The sequence below is a fragment of the Puma concolor genome, chromosome B4 (assembly GCF_028749965.1).
Source record: "Puma concolor isolate L17-30 chromosome B4, mPumCon1.1.hap2, whole genome shotgun sequence".
Taxonomy (NCBI): domain Eukaryota; kingdom Metazoa; phylum Chordata; class Mammalia; order Carnivora; family Felidae; genus Puma; species Puma concolor.
In genome coordinates this window covers 512,698-532,513 of record NC_141673.1, presented here as the reverse complement: position 1 = coordinate 532,513, position 19,816 = coordinate 512,698, and the positions used below count along the sequence as shown (strand labels likewise).

Sequence of the window (19,816 nt, the reverse complement as noted above, 5' to 3'; positions counted from 1 at the left end):
CCCGCCCCTGGCCCAGGGGTCACCTTCTCAAACAGCAGGTCGCTGAGGGACTGGGCAAACTCTCCATCCTCCATGAGCAGGAAGTGCCGCAGGGCCTCAAAGTGCGCCTCCAGGCCGAGCTCCACGAAGTAGTAGTCCACCGCAGCCTTGTTCACCAAGGAGACGCTGGCGGGCGGGAGGGCGGGGCCTAGAGTCAGGGGCGGGGCGGGGCCATCTGGGGACAGGGTGCCTAGGGGTAGGGGCAGGGTGGGGGCAGGGCCAGCTGGGGGCGGGGCCACGGCTCAGGTGCAGGACGAGGCTTTCCGTAGGGAGGGCACTCACTGCGCGGCCAGCGGGGCCGTGATGGAGTGCTTCATGAGCACGGGCAGCGGCAGCAGCTCACTGAGCTCCACCGCTGTCTCATCTGCATCCGACCGGACCCGGGGTTCCTCGGGGAGGGAGAAGGCCCGCGGAAGCCCGTGGTGTAGCAGGTGGGCGACAGGAGGCTCTGCTGCAGGACGGCACGCCGCTGTCAAGCCGCGAGGCCAGTCCGGCCGGGCTTCCGCCTACCCACCTGCCCACGTGGCTGGCCACTCACACATGGCCTCGTAGCTGTCCGGGTATTGCTCCAGGCGGTACTGCTCCGCCAGGCCCGTCAGGTAGGCCTGCTCCTGGCCCCAGCGCTGGGCCGCAGCCTCCTCCTCACCAAGGCCAGGGCTGCTCCCGGTAGCCACGCCTTCCTAGAACGACCAGGCCTCAAGGAACCCGCCCCTTCCTTGTACGGAAGAGGAAAGAAAGGGGGAGGGGGTTTCCCCAACATGCTGCCCCATCCTGGGAGGCCAAAGCCCTCACTGCCCATGCCAGGCTGGGGGGAGTGGGGGCGGGTAGAGGCAGCACGGCTTACTCCCCTGACCCTTGACCCCCAACCATGTCTGCCCTGACCTGTGAGCTCGAAGGGTGGCTTGGAGAGAGGTCCTCAGTGTCCCCACTTCTCTCTGGTCCTGAGCAACACAAGTTGGGCAGGAGGGAGTATCAGGGTCAAGTGCCTCCTACAAGGTGGCTCCCCCCGAGTCCCCAGGGCCGCAGACTTCTTGCCCTTCCTCCTTGCCCCAAACCCCTCTTGGGCCCACAGGTGCCACCCATGATAGGACAGCTGTGGGGGCCCCACTGACCTGGCTCCTCAGGGATACGGTCTCCCAGAGCCCCAGATGCGGCCACTGCAGACAGCGAAGCCTGGTCACTCGCCTCCCCACTGCCGGAGCTGACCACGTGACTACACGAACCATCTGAGGCCCTGTCTGCAGGCCGCCGTGGCTCATGCCCCCCGACAGGGCTCTGTGCTCCCAGGCTGAGGCCTGACTGGGACTCATGGTCAGTGGGGCTCTGGTAGGGCGCGGGTGTATCGGGCTGGTCTTCCCCAGAGAGTGCACCCAGCACCACACGGGACTGAGACACATGTCCGTGGACATTCCATCGTGGTCGGGCGGGGGTCACGTCGCACACATTCTCTCCCACCTTGATGCTGGCGTCAGACACGTGTCCGTGGACGTTCCATCGTGGTCGGGAGGGGGCCACGTCGCACACATTCTCTCCCACCTTGATGCTGGCGTCAGACACGTGTCCGTGGACGTTCCATCGTGGTCGGGAGGGGGCCACGTCGCACACATTCTCTCCCACCTTGATGCTGGCGTCAGACACGTGTCCGTGGACGTTCCATCGTGGTCGGGAGGGGGCCACGTCGCACACATTCTCTCCCACCTTGATGCTGGCGTCAGACACGTGTCCGTGGACGTTCCATCGAGGTCGGGAGGGGGCCACGTCGCACACATTCTCTCCCACCTTGATGCTGGCGTCAGACACGTGTCCGTGGATGTTCCATCGTGGTCGGGAGGGGGCCACGTCGCACACATTCTCTCCCACCTTGATGCCGGCGTCAGACACGTGTCCGTGGACGTTCCACTGTGGTCGCGAGGGAGCCATCCCAGAAGCATAACCCCCTGCGGGAATGCTGCCCCCTGGCACATGCCCAAGGAGCTGCCCCATGGCCTGGCTACTCCCTTCCTGGGAGGATCTGAGTCTAGGGGGGTGTGAGTGAGGCACAGCCATTGGCCCATCTGGGACACATGTGTTCTCCAGCTGCAGGAGACTGTCTCTCCACAACTGCTGCCCCTCATTACTCGAGCCACTTCCTACAGTCTGGAGAGACGCTGGGGAAGCCAAGGTGACCACAGCCGGCCTCAGGATAGTTCTGAAATCATACTCCTGTGGCCCAGAGGGCTCTGTGCCCGCCACTTCAGACACAGCAGAGGGAGGCAGGTCTGAGCCGATGGTCTGCAGCGCCTCCTCCAGGATGGGGGCCACACCAGCGTGCTCAGCCTCTCCAGCCTCCCGGGCTGTGGGCAGGAAGTCTTGGATACCGAGGCCCTCGGAAAATGGCCCCGGCCTGTCCACCCGCTCTGGCTGCGGGCCACAGACCGCCGCCACCAGAGGCCGGGGGAGCCGCGGTGTCTGGGCACTCGGGCAATCATAAGCAGCCACGTGCCGCCCTGCATACCCAGAGTCACAGGTGCTGCCTCCGGCTAAGTGCTCGGGGCCTGGAGACGAAGCCTGAAACAGAAGTGGGTGTTGGTCCCTCCAGTCATCCGGCTCCGTCCCCCGAGCTCAGTTCTGCAAGCAGCACCAGAGCTCACCAGGTGGGGAAGTGTCGGGACGAGCCAGGCCCAGCACCCACTGTGCCCCCAGGGCAGCGCACACCGGGGCATCCAGCTCACGGAGCCCCCTGCTGCACCCCCGACGCCTGCCCCCAGCCCCTCACCTGGGAGTGTGCACCAGGGAGGACGGCTGGGGCCTCCAAGGACTTCTCGCACACGTCCTTCAGCATCTCCTGAAATTCAACCACCAGGGTGGGCATCCAGCCCACTCAAGCCAACCCCGAGCCTCAGCGCCCTCACCCACCGCCCACCACCCCCGTGGCGCGGAGACGAGAAGAGGCTCGTGCCGCACTCTCTCGCAGCCCGGGCCTACAGGGAGCCACGGCCCCGTCTGTGTCGTCTGAGGGCAGGACGCTCACGTTCCAGTCTTGGCGCCTCTGAGCAACGGATGCAAGTTACCGCCCCTCCCCCAGAACACAGGCCTGTGTGCCACCTCAGGGGCTCCGAGTCCCCCAAAGCCCAGGGGAGGGGCTCCATCGGAAACCACAGGGATACCCGAGTGCGCTTCTCATCTTCTACGAGGAAACGCAGCCGCGCGCCTGACAGTCTGTGCCTCTGGATCTTCCACAGCGCCTTCTGCTCTCGACGAGCCGCTTCTGCAGACAACTTGCTGTAATGGTCCACCAGCGCCTGCCTGAAGCCACGCCCAGAGATGTTGCCACAGTCACCCGGTGCTGTCCAGCTGGTGCCCGGGAGGCTAGGATGGCTCACGGCAGAGGCCCTCGGCGGGCAGTCTGCACTGCTGGCAACCTCCCGGGCCAGCAGCTGCTCCCTCCGGCACCCCCACGGCCCCCGTGGGGGCCTCGCCGGGCAGGTCTTTCTGCCCAGAAGACTGGGAGCCCGGGTGGGCAGGCCCCCGCCAGGGCTCAGCAGATGACTGCCGAACAAATGCCAGAATGAGCCCTATGCAGCCGCAGCCGGAAGCAAAAGGCCGGCAGGGGGCCCGGGGGGTGGAAATGAGCCCTATGAGGCCCGAAGCGAAAGGACAGGCAGGGGGCCTAGGCTGCCAGGCCTCTCTTCCTGAGCTGCACAAAAGGTGCCTTCCCAATCTGCCGGTGCCAAATGCAGAGAACTCGGGACAAATCGAGAGGTAAACAGCAGCAAAGCCCAAAGCTACCACGTCGCTCCTGGTGATCTGGGCCCTCTCACCACAAGCACCCGGGTTCAGACCTGGGCTGGCTCATTCCCACCTGGCGGCCCCAGACCAGGGGCACAGCCTTTCTGCTACAAACAGGAGAACAATATCCAGCCACCCACCCACCCACACACACCAGGGTCCAGGCGCACACGCAGACGCATGCTCCATCACCAGTATCCCAGGTCAGGACCCGAGACAGACGACAAGCAGCAAGTGACAGTGCCCCACAGAGGTGCCGCTGGGAGACACCAGGGACACAGGGGAGGGCAGGACAAGTTAATGGCACCAAAGCAAGATAAGCAGTCAGTTCAGGGGGACATTCTGCGTCTAGACTCCTACTCTCCCTACCTGGGAGATCTTCAAAGGAAAGAGAAGACCGTCACAAGACCACCCCAGGAGGATCAGCCCGTGGCGGCCACCTACCTCGCCTTCCTCTCCAGCTGCTCCTCCAGGGCCCTCAGCCTCCTCTCCCTGTCACGGAGCTCTCGGGCATAGCCGAAGTCGCCGTCCGGGTCCTCCTGCCTGGCTGCCCGGCGCCTCTGCACACAGGACCCACACGCGGTCTTGCTGGTCACAGCCAGACTCCGTGGGCCCACACCCACACCGGGCCCCCCGGCCTACCTCCTGGTCCCTCACAAACTGCTCCTTCAGCCGCTGGAACTGCTCTCGCTTCCGGGCATCCAAGGCCATGCGTTCAGACGTCTGCCGGTCTAGTGGAGATGGGAGAGGCGGTGTTACCTGCAGCGGGGAGGCGGGGGGGATGACAGAACCGCAGGGGGAGGCCCCGAACCCCACGCACCACTGAGCGCTCGCAGGACCCTGGATGCTGCCTCCCGGGCCTGGACAATCAATTCTTGTTTGGCGATTTCCATTCGTAATTCCTGAAAAGAGCCATCTGTAAACACCACATCCTAACTCCCTACCTCCTCCCTCCAGGCCAGCTTGGGGGTGGGGGCTGCGCACACCCAGGCCGGCCCTTCCAGCTATGAAGGCGCCCCACCCTGCACAGCAACAAGGCGAGGTAGTCTACGCACCCTCAGAGCAACCCAGGGCCGAGACCCAGGGCCAAGACCCCAGGCCTGTGTGCGCCCACCCCGGAGGGCTCCCCGACAGGGAAGGAGGGCCAGCCCCCTCCCCTCCTCCAGCTCTACCCCCTCCCCCTCTACTTGCTCTCTCAGGTCTGCCCACCCCACCACCCTCCTGTATCTCCCTGTGGCCACCAGATGCCAGGCCAGAAAAGCTCTCCATCAAACCCCTCCCCGGGTACACAAAATACTCAAAAGTTCGGGTCAGTACACCAGCCCCTTCCAAGCAGGGGAGGAGCTCACAGAGGCCACCGAGTACAGGAGCCTTGGGTCCTGCTGTCCTGCAGTCACTGCTCAGCCAGTCCCAGAGAAGAGAGGACAGAGCCCCTGCCCCGTGCACCCCCCACCCAGGTACCCTACCCGGACAGAGAACACGAGGGCCAGCCTTACCATGTCCCACGCCCCTCCCCATCAGCCCAAGGCCCTTAGAGGGAAGGAGGGGCAAGGAAAGGCCGGCACCTTCTCCTCCTTGCTGATGGAGCTGTGGCGCGCCACCCTCTCCATGCGCCCCACGTAGATGGCGCAGTCCCTCTCCACCTCCTTCAGCTCCTCCGGGGAGAAAATCACCGAGATCCGAGGGACAGGGACGTCGGACCAGCAGAGGTAGTGCTGCCAAGAGGGAGAACCTGAGGTGAGCCCAGCGACACACAGACCCACAGCCGGCTCCTCCTGTTTCCGGTGACTCGTGGGGACAGCTCGCTTTCTCAGAAACACCTCTTTCGACCAAGGGGCACAGCTCCAGGGCCATCACAGACGGGCTGTGGGGGTCTCTGCCCGGGCCAAGGCTGCCCTGCGGCACAGGCCATCCTGCCTCCCAGGAACAACCCTCTGGAAGCTGTGAAGACAGCAATCCCCTCAGCCTCCCTCACTGGGAGGAGCGTGGGCCGTGGACACGGCACTCACAAACCGCGGTTGGCCCAGACGCCACTGCTGGCCGCCCCCGAGGCCTGGCCCTCCCCACGTCCGGGCAGCTCCATTTTTTCTTGGCCCAGCGCAGGAGGGGCCCCGTTAGCCACAGGCTGAGCCTGGCCCCTCCCCAGCCCCATACAGGCAGCCCACTTGCCTCCCTGCTCAGACAGCAGCAGCACCCCTGGCGCAGGGCCTCAGCCCCACGGACGATGGGGAAGCTGCTGTCCAGGCCTCCCCTTTGGAGGAGGCAACCCTGGCAACCCCTTCTTCCCCACCCTCCCAGCCAGGACACGGCTCCCTGTGGATGTGGCCCAGCCCTGGCCCGCCTGGGGCAGCTCCCTGTGCAGAGGGACAGAGGGAACCCTTGCCCACCGGGGCAGCACCCCCCCACCCCCGTGCACAGAGAGGGAGGAGCCCCCTGCCCCTGAGCCTCTGAATGCCTCGACTTTCCCTCCTGCCTTTGAACAGAGCTGCTGGTGACACTCGGGGGAAACTGAGACAGCGGTCACCACAAACTAAGGACAGACGGCCAGGTCTCAGGGGACGGGGAGCAAGAGCACAAGAGGGGGCCGGGGGGCTCACCTGGGGGCAGCAGAGCTTCAGAAGGTTGATGGTCTTCCCGCAGACATACACGTCGTGTGCGATATGCTTTAGGAACACAGGGACACAGTCCTCCACCTCTTTGGAAATGAGCACGTAGCCGTGGGTCCAGTAAAACTTATCTGGATGTGGGACAGGACACACGGCTGGCCACCGTCAGGCACCGGCCCTGAGCCACCTGACGGCAGAGGCCCAGCCCAGCAACCCGCAGCCGCCTACCTCTGAAGCCCAGGTACTCGTGGTTCACCTGGATCATGAACTCGCCGTAAGTATCGCGGAAGAGCCCGCTGTAGACCCAGTCGTGAATGAACCTGCCGGGGCGGGGGGCGGTGAGGCGGCGGTCTGCCCGGCGAGCTGCGGTCCCCTCCTCACACCGCCCCCCCCGCCCCGCACCCAGCAGCTGCCTGACGAGAGGCCGCGGTCACACAGGTGCGTGGACAGAGCGGGACCGCACCTCGTGTAGGGCTCGCAGCTGGTCTGCAGCAGGGACAGCAGCACCGGGTAGTGTTCGTTACTGCAGTTGTCCAGGGCCTCCTGGTACAGGTAGGACAGCAGCCTCACCCCCTGGAGACAGCAGGGGAGGGGGCTCAGCGCACGCCCCACCAAGGGGCCTGCCCTCGACCGCCTCCCCAGTCCCGGATCCCACAGGGCCACCGCTCAGTTAAGAGTGCACAACTCGGGGCGCCTGGGTGGCGCAGTCGGTGAAGCGTCCGACTTCAGCCAGGTCACGATCTCGCGGTCCGTGAGTTCGAGCCCCGCATCGGGCTCTGGGCTGATGGCTCGGAGCCTGGAGCCTGTTTCCGATTCTGTGTCTCCCCCTCTCTCTGCCCCTCCCCCGTTCATGCTCTGTCTCTCTCTGTCCCAAAAATAATAAATAAACGTTGGAAAAAAAAAAAAATTTAAGAGTGCACAACTCACAGTCGGGAACTCGGCTCTTGGTCCCCCGCCGCCCACACCACAGAGCTCGGCCAGGTACCTGGACACACGGACGGGCCCGAGTGAGGCCAGGCAAGAGACACACAGGGCCCCTAGGCCCGTGACACCTCAGCAAACGTGTCCCAGGCCCACTTCTGCCGGCCTCCATGCTCCAGCTGGAAGAGCACCTGTACTTCGAGGACCCAGGTTCGGGGTTCCTGCCTGACCCCTCCCTGGACACCCTGTGCATCTCCACCTCCTCGCCAGGCCCGGGGGGGACTCAGAGCTGCCCTGGCTGCACGACCCCTCCCCTACACTTGCAGCACCCCCACTGCCTCGCCCAGGCGGCCGCCTCTCTAGCCTGGATGACTGGCGGGACCCCTCCCGGGTCCCTCACCCTCTCTGCCCTGCAGCAGTCTGTGCTCCGCGTGACGCCCTCCAGGTGCCCCCAGGCTCCTGCCTCCCTCGCCGCACCCCACCTCCAGCCCTGCCTCCTGCAAGGCCTCCCCTCCCACCGACCCTCCCCCTCAGCACCCCTTCTCCAGATGACACCTGCCACTGACGCTCTGCCTGGTGCTGGCTAGCTGGCCCCTGAGCGCCAGGAGCCGGGTCTGCAGGAACCCCGGTGCCCTTCGGGCAGGAGCCCCCAGCCCTAGACAGGGCCTGCCGCGGCGAGCCACCAACAGATACACAGCACGTGGCACCCGGTGACACAGTACCCAGCGCATGCATCTGGGCGAGGGCCGTCCAGACACGGACCGCGAGGGCCGTTCGCAAAGCCAGTCCCCCACCTGCCCCCACGCTCAGCCGCCATGCTGAGGCTCACCTGAGCTGCCGGCCCAGTTTCTTGAAGAGAAAGCCAATGGTGAGGAGGCTCAGGGTGGCTGGAGTGGAGAGAACGCAAGCCCGGTAATACTGTAGGTACCTCCTCAGGCCGCTGGTGAAGGCCTGTTGGGCAAGGAGGCTGGGAGGAGGGCGGCCAGGCCCCTGGACGTGGCCGCCAAGCTCAGAACATGAAAGGACGCACTGGGGCTGGGAAAGGCTTGCCTTCCATCCCCCAAGCCTGCAGCTCCATGTTCCAAGGAACAGGCACCTATGGGTCATGCCCAGATACCCCAGCCGCACCAGGAAACCCCACGGGGACGCAGGTGCCAACTCAAGAGGGTTTCTGGCTGCTCAAACCACGAGGGTGGTGGCAGCACACGCGTCCTGGGCCCCGGGCCCTGGCCCTAGCTCAGCAGCCATCTTCACAGGAGGTCTGCACGGAACGCTCTGGAACAAAAGTCAGTCCACCCACCCGTCACGTCCCACAATCCCCATGCGGTCCCTCCTGTCTTCGTCAGTTCCCTTCTTACTGCCACGGGCCCAGCCTGCGCCGTCTAAAACCCGAGCCTCATCGCATCACCCAATAACACTGCTGCAGGGCCCCACGTGAAGGAACCCGTGCGGCCCGGCCCCCGTGGGCCCCAGTGCTCTGCCTCCTTGGCTCAGCCTCCCTGTTGCTCTTCACTCAGTTCTCCCCAGACGCCCTGCTCCCCTGCTCCGTCTGGATGCCTGCTGTCCCCGGGCAGGGGGGAGCTCTGCCCGGCCGGCCCCTAGAACTTCGCCTGAAGGGAGGACCTTGTGTCAGTCACTGGGCGACTCCTTGAGGACCGGTGGGGACCAGGCAGCATGTACCCACCCCAAACAGCTCAGGCCCCCCAAATGCTGGCCATACCTCTAGCCCATGGCCCACAGTTAAGTGACAGATGAGCTGAAACATAATCACTGGGGACCCCATTCCTCAAGAGTCACTACCGGGTTTCAGGCATTACCAAGGGAGGCACGAGGTTTGGTCTCAGTGCTCCCGGGGCAGAACCTGTGAGGCTCCCTCCCAGAATTTGTCATAGCTGTCAGGACGGTCTGACAGCCATGAGACTCAGGCCTGTACCTGGAGCACGAGGCCCTTGCTGCATGAAGAGTCCAGTAGAGGCTGCAGGGAGAACTGGCTCAGGCGTGCGTAGTGTGTCCCACACTCGGCCACCTCTGACAGCAGGCTGCTGATGCTCTCGGGGGACGCTCCCGACACGTGGACACCCCGCCTCACCATGAAGGTCTGAGCTGGCTGGACAGGGCAGAGCAGAGGAGAGGCTACTGAGGTCGGGCACCACGTCCCCTTGCACCCACGCACCCAGCCACAGCGCTGCCCGGCGTGCCCGGACCGGGTGCCCCAAACCAACACACCAAAAGTAAGAGCCGAAAGCCAAGAGCAGACGGTCAGAAAGCACAGCCCTCTGGCCCACCCCGAGTACTGAACACACGCAGAAACACAACAGCATCCTTCCTCACCGACCACACTGAGAAAGACGACGTGTCCAGGAGGTCAAGCCAACCGTGGACAAGGGTGTGGGAACACGAGTGACCTCCCACACTCCCCGAGAGGCCCACACAACAACGTCCTCGGGGGCAGAAGCTTTAAAACAGTGCTTGCCATTCGATCTAGTGACTGACTCCGAGGGACGTGTCCCAAGGAAATGATGGATGGTTGCTGCTGAGCTGCGCCCCGCAATGACAGTGAGAGCCACAGAGGCCAGCCCCCCTCAGCACTGGCACCTGGCGGGCAGCGGAAGGGCAACACGCAAGCCGGCGGCCCACACCCGAGTGGAGGCCTCCGGCACTCCCAGCCGAGGCATCATTGCCACCAACCCAGGACCTCCCAGCAGGTTAAGGTGGTAAATGTCCTGTGTATCTTATCACAGTTTAAAGAAAACAATGACAACAAACCACCCTCCCAACTACAGAAAAGCCCAGGACCAGATGATTCTACCAAACAAAGAACTGACACTAACTATTCTCAAACTCTTCCAAACACTGAAGAGAGGGGAATGCTTCCTAATTCTAGGCAGCCAGTACTACCCTGCTTCCAAAGAAAGATAAAGACAGTACGAGGAGGGAAACTACAGGCCAACATCCCTTGTGAGCAGAAATGCAAACATCTTGGATAAAATACGAACAAATCAAATCCAGCACCATATTAATAGGTGGTTCAACCTATAAAAATCCATCAATTCGGTCTTTGCTGAGGGTCACACTGAGCTGTGAGCTGCTTCAGAGCTGTCTTTGGAAATCAGCCCCGTGGCAGAAAACATCAAGACCCAAGTTCAAGGAACTACCAGTCTGCCCCTACATTTTTAAGTTTATTTATCGGGGGCGGGGGGTGGGGGTAGGAATGGAGGAAGACAGAATCTCAAGCAGGCTCCGTGCTGTCAGCACAGAGCCTGATACAGGGATCACACCCAAGAACCGTGAGATCATGACCTGAGCTGAAACCAGGAGTCACACACTTAACCGACTGAGCCACCCAGGTGCCCCCCCATTCCCCTGACTGCCCTTTTTGACAGCTGCTTTCCCCAACCAGAACCAGACCAGGAACCGTGGGCAGAACTATCTGGATTTCATGACTGCTGGCGGAAGTGATGTCTGTGGTCAGATGGTGACAAGTCTCTCTGTCCCTGTCCCGGGTGTCAGCCCAGGACGATCACTGGGCAGAAGGCATGTTTCCTGGGAAGATTGGAACTGGCACCACCCACCTCTCCTCCATCTACCTCCCAGGGTGGTGAAGGGGCACCTGTGTACATGGTGACTCCCACCCTGGGATCCTGAATCATGGCTTAAGTAACAACAAATACTCGTTAAAGAAGTGAAGTGAAAAAAAAAATCAATGCAATAGGCTGCATTAAAAGAAAAAAAAATACGATTATCTCAATTGATATAAAAAAAGTGTTTGACGGGGCGCCTAGGTGGCGCAGTCGGTTAAGCGTCCGACTTCAGCCAGGTCACGATCTCGCGGTCCGGGAGTTCGAGCCCCGCGTCAGGCTCTGGGCTGATGGCTCAGAGCCTGGAGCCTGTTTCCGATTCTGTGTCTCCCTCTCTCTCTGCCCCTCCCCCGTTCATGCTCTGTCTCTCTCTGTCCCAAAAATAAATAAACGTTGAAAAAAAAAAATTAAAAAAAAAAAAAAAAGTGTTTGACAAAATCCAACACACTCTCATGACGAACACACTCAGTAAAGTAGGAAATATAGGGAACTTCCTCAACACAATAAAGCCCACGTACAGAAACCCACAGCTGACAGCACACTCAACGACGGCGAGTCTTTTCCCCCAGGACGAGGAGATGCCTGCTTTCACCACTTCCGTTTAAAGTAGCGCTGGAAGTCCTAGCCAGAGCAATGAGGCAAGAGAAAGAAATAAAAGGCATCCAAGCTGGAAAGGAAGAAGTTGTCTATTTGCAGAGAATAGGATCTTGAAAAAAACTCTTTTAATTAAAAAAAAAAAATTCTTTTTTAGTGTTTGCTTCTTTTTGAAAGGGAGAGAGACAGAGTGCAAGTGGGGGCGGGCCAGACAGAGAGGGAGATACAGAACCCGAAGCAGGCTCCAGGCTCTGAGCTGTCAGCACAGAGCCCGTCGCGGGGCTTGAACCCACAAACTGTGAGATCATGACCTGAGCTGAAGTCAGACACTTAGCCAACTGAGCCACCCAGGCACCCCAATGATGGGATCTCATATACAGGGAACCCTAAAGAACTCCAACCCTGACACGCAAAACACATCAGAACTAATGAACGTATTCAGCAAAGCGGCAGTCTACAAAACCAGTTACTTCTATATACTAGCAATGAAACATCTGGGGTGTCTGGGTGGCTCAGTCGGTTAAACGTCTGACTCTTGATTTCGGCTCAGGTCATGACCTCGCAGTGAGTTTGAGCCCTGTGTCAGGCTCTGTGCTGCCAGCATGGAGCCTGCTTGGGATTCTCTCTCCCTCTCTCTCTGTCCCACCCCTGCTCTCCTGCTCTAAGTAAATAAATACACATTAAAAAAAAAAAAAAGATACAGAAAGGCTGGATACCGTAAGTCTGCAGAATAACGTGTACAAAAGGCTTGACGTTTGTAAATACATCTGTTTACTCTACAAGTGCTCGCTCGACAAGAGGCAAAAAGGATGCCCTAGGCCCCGCCCACCAGCCAGGAGCTGCCAAGAGCCCTGGGTAAAGCCAGCGACAAGGTCTCCAAACGGCATGGCCCCCTCCTGCCGGGCAGGTGCTCCTGGAGGCTGAGTCTGCACATATCTGAGCGCAGGGAAGGCTCAGAGGGCCCCTTGACACTTCTTGAGGCTAGGCAGGGAAATGGGGGGCACACTTCTACTGTTTCACCAATAGTAATAAACGTCTCACTTTTGTTCAGCTTTACAAGGATGTTAATAAAGAAACACTGTTTAGGACTGAAAAGAGAAGACCGTCGCCATGATCTCCGGGCAGGCCACGGAGCCGGCTTCCAGCCACCCCCAGCACCCAAAGGTTCGTACATGAGGCCGCCTGCTTCCCGCAGGGGCTCCCTTCTACCCCGTAGGGCGCCAGGCGGACGGCAGGCCGTCGACACCATGTTGGTGCGGTCACGGCGCGCCGGCGCGCCCTTACCTGGCAGAGGGAGAATGTGGTAGACACAACCCCGATCAGGACATTCAGTGCGTCTTTCACCAGTTCGCACTCCTTCACCAGGACGGGCTGTGGGGCCTGCAGGAGGCCCCCGCCCAGCACCTGTAGCTCCTCTTGGCGGAGCCTGCAGAACCTGTCGAAGGTGTCCCTTCCCGCCTCGGTGAGGTAGGGCTCCTCCTTGTGGCCAGGGGGGCTGTGGGGGAGACAGAGGAGGGGGCACTGAGCAGGCGAGGCAACACGCGCACCTTAGCCGCACGAACAGAAGGCAGGAGAGAGGGGGACTCGCAACAGTAAGACCAGGTGTGAAACCGAAGCAGCAGCAAACGCCCCCACCCGCCCAGTGCCCAAGGGGCACCCGGAGGCCCTCAGGGTGACAGTTACAAGGTACCTGCATGTTAAGAATAAGCACAATGTTCACGGCAGCATTATTCACACCCCAAGTGTCTACAGACAGATGAATGGATTAACAAAACATGGCCTGTCCATAAAATGGGGACCATCCGGACTTGGAAAGGACGCTGTGACAGACGCTACAGCATGGAGGAACCCTGAAGACACCCCGCTAAGTTGCCTGATCCAGGTACAAAACTGTATCCTTAAAATGCTTAAGATGGCAAATTTCACGTCGTGTACACTCTGCCCCCCCCCACCCCTCCAGGGAAGGAGTGAAAGAGAGCTTGCTGAACACGCCGGGCGGCCGGCAGGGGGAGCTCGTTGTCCCCACCCCTCCGGGTCAGGGACTTCAGGCAGCATCTCCCCGGCAGGAGGTGCGGCCAGGCTTCCCACAGGCTTCCTCCTGGGAGGGTGCAGAGCCCAGAGCAGCTGGAGACAGCGAGAGCCCCCTGCGGGCCCCCGGAACGTGTTATCGAGGTTTCCTTTATCCCGTTCCTCAGAGCAAGTCTCACAAACTTTCAGGACATATCAGGTACGTTGGGCCTCGCAGAGGGCGCCTGTGGGCACCAGCAGCTCTGCCTCCACAGGGTCCTTCGCCAGGAACTCACAAACGGTGTCTACACAGCACAGCCATATCGTTCAGAAGCAGCCAAAAAAAACCCAGTATTGCTTTTTAAATATTCCTTTGGAAACTCTCAACCCTTACTGAAAAGCATGAAAGCCTGGTTTTTAAGATCCACCGAGAGAGTCATTTCTTAATAAAGGGAGCTCAGGGAATACAGACCCTTTTACAACTCTTCTCATTTTTAATACCTAACCAGCTCTTTTCTCCTCTGCAAAAAAAAAAAAAAAAAAGTAATTTTAAGTCTAGCATATCAAAAACATATCAGAAAGAGGATCATTTATTCTTCAAAGACAAAAGTCATTTCCTGTGGGGGAAGAGCTCCAGGCTACAGGACATTCCCACATCAGCCACGTGTCTGACCACCAGCACGTTTTGATCCCATCAGGAGGGATATACAAGGTCAGGAACAACACATCTTAGAAGCTGTTAAAATACAAATGCTTTTTAATCGACAACGCACCATAAACGGATTTTCCCCTCGTTCAGCAAGTATCGGGGAGCAGCCAGGTGGACAAGCCCTCAGGGGCCAGCGCTGCAAAAGAAACAAGGAAGCACCGACTCGGAACCCAGGGCCAGGGAGGGAACAAGAGGCCCTGGGAGCAGCAAGAAGAGAAAAGGGGTCAGCGTGAGTGGGGCCGGGGGCCGGGAGGACGCCACAGGAGGGCCGGCCCTCGCTCCACACCAGGGGCAGCCATCCGGCGTGGCAGACGGAGCAACGAGGTGCCGGCAGTAGCACGGGCTGCGTGGAGGCGAGAGGGAGGGGCAGGAGGAAGCAGAGAGGCCAGTCCTGAGGCGTCCAGATGGGCAGGTGGGGTGTGGCCAGACCACGGACATCAGCCCTCACCTCCCAGGGGAAAGAAAAGCCCGAAATAAGGAAAAACCTCTCAAGATTCGAAGTCCTTCCAAACGCTCCTCCAGGGAGTCCCTCCGGGCAGGTGTGTGCACGTCTCCCACACCCCCGGCTGCTTCTGCCCCCACCCTTCCAGGGCCGACCCCAGCACCACCGTGGCCACATGCGCCCCCTTTGGGAATTCAGAGCCGAGGGAGAAAAGCGCATGAAGGAAAACCTATCCCCACAGGGAGCTCCGCCCTTAACATAAAGAAACCGTTGCGCCCAGAACAGGTGGCGGCCACAGAGGAATGGCAGAGAAGCCCAGCAGCAGGGAAGGCGGCCCGGTGCCGGAGCTGGTGGCAGGGTGAGGCACAGAGGAGAGGTCCTCTGGGGTCTCAGTGGACAGGTCACGGCCCTAGGGCTGTGGGGGGACAGAGAGCATCGTCCTAGGGCTGTGGGGGGACAGAGGTCACAGTCCTAGGGCTGTGGGGGGACAGAGGTCACGGTCCTAGGGCTGTGGGGGCACAGAGGTCATGGCCCTAGGGCTTTGGAGGGAACAGACGTCACCATCCTAGGGCTGTGGGGGGACAGAGGTCACGGTCCTAAGGCTGTGGGGGGACAGTGGTCACGGTCCTAGGGCTGTGGGGGGACAGAGGTCACGGTCCTAAGGCTGTGGGGGGACAGAGGTCATGGTCCTAAGGCTGTGGGGGGACAGACGTCACGGTCCTAGAGCTGTGGAGGGGACAGACGTCACGGTCCTAGGGCTGTGGGGGGACAGACGTCACGGTCCTAGGGCTGTGGGGGGACAGAGGTCACGGTCCTAAGGCTGTGGGGGGACAGAGGTCACAGTCCTAGGGCTGTGGGGGGACAAAGGTCACGGTCCTAAGGCTGTGGGGGGACAGACATCATGGCCCTAGGGCTTTAGAGGGAACAGAGAGCACCATCCTAGGGCTGTGGGGGGACAGAGGTCACGGTCCTAGGGCTGCGGGGGGACAGAGGTCACGGTCCTAGGGCTGTGGGGGGACAGACGTCACGGTCCTAGGGCTGTGGAGGGGACAGACATCACGGTCCTAGGGCTGTACAGGGGACAGAGGCCACGGTCCTAAGGCTGTGGGAGGACAGAGGTCATGGTCCTAGGGCTGTTGGGGGATTGACGGCTCTGCCTCTGGAGGGATAGCACCTTCCCTAGTGCCCACTAGTCTGAACTCAGGGTAGGAAACTAGCAGGTGCCCAGGATCCAAACTGAAACAAGCACCAGAGATTTACCAAATGAGTTTGATCAGAAGACCTCCAGGGTCTTGAGGTCAGGGGGCCAGGGGTCAGCGTTCGGGGGGGGTCAGGTTCCCACCAGGACAGGTGAATGTGGGGCCCACAGCTAGCTGAAGCGTGGCCTAAAGGTCTCCCTGGAGAAGCCACCCATGGTGGTCTGAGAGGACAGACTACTGTCCTGGGGGCTCGGCCAGTCATCCTCACAGGGAAGACCACTGCGGTCAGCGGCCTTTGGGGGACACCAAGGAGATTAAGTGCATTCAGAACAGGGGCGCGGACAGAGTGATCTCCTAAACGGTGACCTAGAAAAGTAGGATAAATGAGATACCACCAAGCAAATGTTTGCAAAAGAAAGTGCTAGCTTCTTGGCCCAGTCTGGACTCACGTGAAAGGTTAGCAGCAACATTTAGACTCGCTGTGCGCGCACAAGACAGGCCTGAAGCCCTAACAGGAGGTTACAGGACAGGAAAGACCACACGACCACTAACACCAGTGGCGCTGAGGGAAGCAGGGAGCTGGCCATCCCTGGAGGAATCTGCCTGCGGAGGGACAGGTGGCTGCCCAGCAGGAGCCACGCCTGAGCACAACCAGCACCTAAGTGCCCATCCGCAAGCCCGCGGCCACCCTCGGGAGACCCCGCCAGAGCCCAGGGCCGCATCAGAAGGCACTCGATGCCCTGCTAGCCCTGACTCTTCCCCTCACTGTTCCCCAAACTGGCAGACTACAGAACTGCCAGCAGATGACATGGGAAAAGAAGGTTCCAGGAGTAACTGCTGGGAAATGTGTGTCCTCTGTCCCCATCCTGGGAGGACTCAGGAGAGGTCCTGAGTGCAGAGGCCTCTGGACCAGTCGAACCCAAGGACGGAGATGCTGGCCCCAGTCAAGGCAGCACTGTGTGACCGGAACTTATCAGCCAGACAGCAGCACCGTCAGCCCCAGATGTGAAGACCCGTGCACACGAAGAACGCCCCCTCACCGGCACCCTGTGCCTAGGGAGCACCTCTTCCTGACCCTGACCACATAGGCCGCCAGCCTGCCCTTGACACCTCTGACCAGGAGCCCTCACGGTAAGGACGTAACTCAGCTGCCAACGGACTGTCTGAATTGGAGAAGTCACTGGCACAGGGCAACCTCTGTGGGGCCGGCAGGTCCTTCCCCTCGGCATCTTTCTCACCTCCCGTGACCCGGGCAATTCTATAAAGTAGCCTGACTGAAACTGCCAGGCTCCTAATCCCATTGGAGCCAGGCTACAAAGCCATGCTCACACGGGGGGGGGGGGGGGGGGGGGAGGGGGTGCATTTCACGGTTAAAAGCACACGTACCATCCAACTTGTTCCCAGCACCTCCGCTTGCTGGCCTCGTAGGTGAGCACAGCATCCCACAGGTCGATGTCCGGGGTCATGCCTGGTTCAGACTGGGAGTCAGGAGTCAAGTTAGATGCTGACTGGAACCCTTCATCTTCCGACTGATCCACACTCTGAGGAACCTGGAGACCACAGGGAAGAAGGAAACACCACGTATGCCTTTGGGTCTAAATTTCAGCCAAGTGTGATCAGAATTCCAGGACTTTTCCATACACTTCCAGTTACTAATTACAAGAAATACCTAGCGGAATATTTCCTCTATTTCTCCCAAGCACGTAGGTACCACACAACATTTTCACTACCACTGAATCATTTAAGGAATTAAACGGATTATCAATTTCCAGGGATGCCAGGGTGGCTCATTCGGTTAAGAATGTAACTTTAGCTCAGGTCATGGTCTCATGGTTCTGGAGTTTGAGCCCTGCGTCAGGCTCTGTGCTGACAGCATGGAGCCCACTTTGGATCCTCTGTTCCTCCCCTATTCGCCCTCTCTCAAAAATAAATAAACGTTGGAGAGAGACAGAGCATGAGCAGGGGAGGGGCAAAGAGAGAGGGAGACAGAATCCGAAGCAGGCTTCAGGCTCCGAGCTGTCAGCACAGAGCCCAACACGGGGCTCGAACCCACGAACCTTGAGATCATGACCTGAGCTGAAGTCGGACGCTTAACTGACTGAGCCACCCAGGTGCCCCCAAAATAAGTAAACATTTAAAAAACAGTATCAACTTCCAATTTAATAAGACATATAAGTATCAACATAACTTACGACAGAATTTTTCATGAAATGCTTCTGATCTGGAAATTCCATTTTGGGGAACCCAGGGAAAAAAAATCACAGTGGACACAAGAAAATGTATGCATGCCAAGATGTTCATGACAGTGAGAATTTCTTGTATCAGGGGAATAACAGTAATGACAGCACATCCACCAGCAACAGAAAGGCACAAAACATAAAGGCCAACAATGATTTCTTTAATAACGTAGGACATATCCCACATTGTAGGTGAAAAATACTGCACATGTAGTACAAACACGTGGCTACTGAGTGCTCCATGTGGCTGGCACAAGGAGGGACTGAACTGGTTACTTTCTTGTAATTAACCTAAGTGTAACTAGCAACTCTGGAGAACAGAGGAAGCGACCTCCCGCCTCACCTCTTAACAGAGGACTCACAGCCCGCTGCTCGGGTCCGCAGGTGGGCAGAGGTGTCCTTGCCCGCGAAGCGGAAGCCCACTCCAGCAGCCCCGCCTCACCATGGCTCAGCCACCAAGTGACCGGGACAGGAGAACTCTCCTACCTTTACCATGACCCAGGGAAGGTCAAAAGAGGCATTTCCAAATGCCCTGGGAGCTGGAGGCAGGACAGCAAACACTCTACCTTAATGGCTAGTCCAGAGAGGTCTGCGCTGTCAGGCATCGGGGGCAGGTCCAGCCGGACATCCATGTCGTATGTGCGGCTGTGCACAAGGGCACCGAAAAGCGAGACCCGGGTGTCTCTCTCAAACCTGTCGCTGCAAGGGTCACCGTATGAGAAGAGCCCAACGGTGGGCAGGCCAGTGCCTGGTGCCGCCTCCATCACCTGAAGCGCTTTCCGGACCATGTCCTGACATAAGTACTCCTCTCTGGAGATCAAAGACTGAACGTCCATCTCAAACACACTCAGGTCGTAGCAGTCGTAGCCGCTGTAGGGCACGTTTCTCCCAACATGCTTGTTGTTAAAGAAGTAGTCCCGCTTGCGCTGCAGAACCTGAGGGGGCCCGCTGCCCGCCAGCCGGACCAGGAGGTCCAAAACAGACGTCACCTCCGTCAGCGGACAGCCAGGGGCTGCTTGGAGCTCCTCCACAAGCTCCTCCAAACGGTCAGCCTCGGGGCCGAGACCGCCTGCTCTCAGGTCGAAGGACAGCAGGAGGACCTTGTTCTTCACCGGGAGTTTCGAGAGGTCGGCCTGCAACTTGTGAGTCTCCTCTTGAAACAGATTTGTGAAAAGAGCGTTGTAGGCCACCCTCTTGAGGCCCTGCTTGGCCCTCTTGCGGCTCACGCCGCGCTGGCCCAGACGGGCCTTCGCCGCGGGCAGGAGGGCCTCGCACAGGTCGTCGAACAGCTGGGGGACGCTGGCCATGGCCCCGGGGTCGCAGCTCCAGGCCCTGGGGCGGGAAAGCCTCCCAGCCGCGGGAGAGGCTCAGACGGGGCTGAACGCCAGGCGGCCCCCTAAACCCACACCCAGAGGCTCACAACTTGCACTCCCAGGCTCCTGCGCTCCGCGGGCCCGCCGCCCGCAGCTCGGCAGCGCTCCCGTCCAGCAGCCTTCAACCTTTGGGGGGTCACGGAAGCGTGACAAAGCCCAAGAGCCTGCGCCAGGGCCGGGCGCAGGGCACGCGGCCGGCTTCGCACGACCTGCCGGCGTCCCAGAGGGGCGGAGCGGGCGTGGGGCTGGCGGCGGGCAGCGTCCCCGCACGGGGCTCACCCCGCTAACCGACCGCGGTTCCAGCTCCCGCCACCACAGCCCCCCCGCGCGGCGTCACTGCCCC

General features: G+C 60.2%; 1 protein-coding gene across 4 annotated transcripts in view; it reads right to left on the bottom strand.

Annotated features, from left to right (window-relative positions):
- Positions 1–19,816, bottom strand: part of TUBGCP6 (tubulin gamma complex component 6) — a 22,806-nt gene extending 2,990 nt beyond the window's left edge. For all 4 annotated transcript variants that reach the window (XR_015253199.1, XM_086711926.1, XM_086711927.1 and 1 more), the window contains exons 1-20: positions 18,667–19,816; positions 17,250–17,413; positions 12,791–13,001; positions 9,268–9,441; positions 8,164–8,285; positions 7,341–7,398; positions 6,877–6,986; positions 6,642–6,733; positions 6,405–6,544; positions 5,373–5,522; positions 4,628–4,709; positions 4,450–4,538; positions 4,252–4,367; positions 3,186–3,324; positions 2,795–2,863; positions 1,152–2,586; positions 922–974; positions 578–719; positions 322–490; positions 24–165 (exon numbers count right to left, since the gene is read on the bottom strand). Coding sequence is in view for 3 of the 4 variants with exons in the window: in XM_086711926.1 (XP_086568052.1) it covers positions 24–165; positions 322–490; positions 578–719; positions 922–974; positions 1,152–2,586; positions 2,795–2,863; positions 3,186–3,324; positions 4,252–4,367; positions 4,450–4,538; positions 4,628–4,709; positions 5,373–5,522; positions 6,405–6,544; positions 6,642–6,733; positions 6,877–6,986; positions 7,341–7,398; positions 8,164–8,285; positions 9,268–9,441; positions 12,791–13,001; positions 17,250–17,413; positions 18,667–19,407 (4,398 nt within the window). In the remaining variant the exon portion in view is untranslated. The remainder of the gene's footprint in view (positions 1–23; positions 166–321; positions 491–577; positions 720–921; positions 975–1,151; positions 2,587–2,794; positions 2,864–3,185; positions 3,325–4,251; positions 4,368–4,449; positions 4,539–4,627; positions 4,710–5,372; positions 5,523–6,404; positions 6,545–6,641; positions 6,734–6,876; positions 6,987–7,340; positions 7,399–8,163; positions 8,286–9,267; positions 9,442–12,790; positions 13,002–17,249; positions 17,414–18,666) is intronic.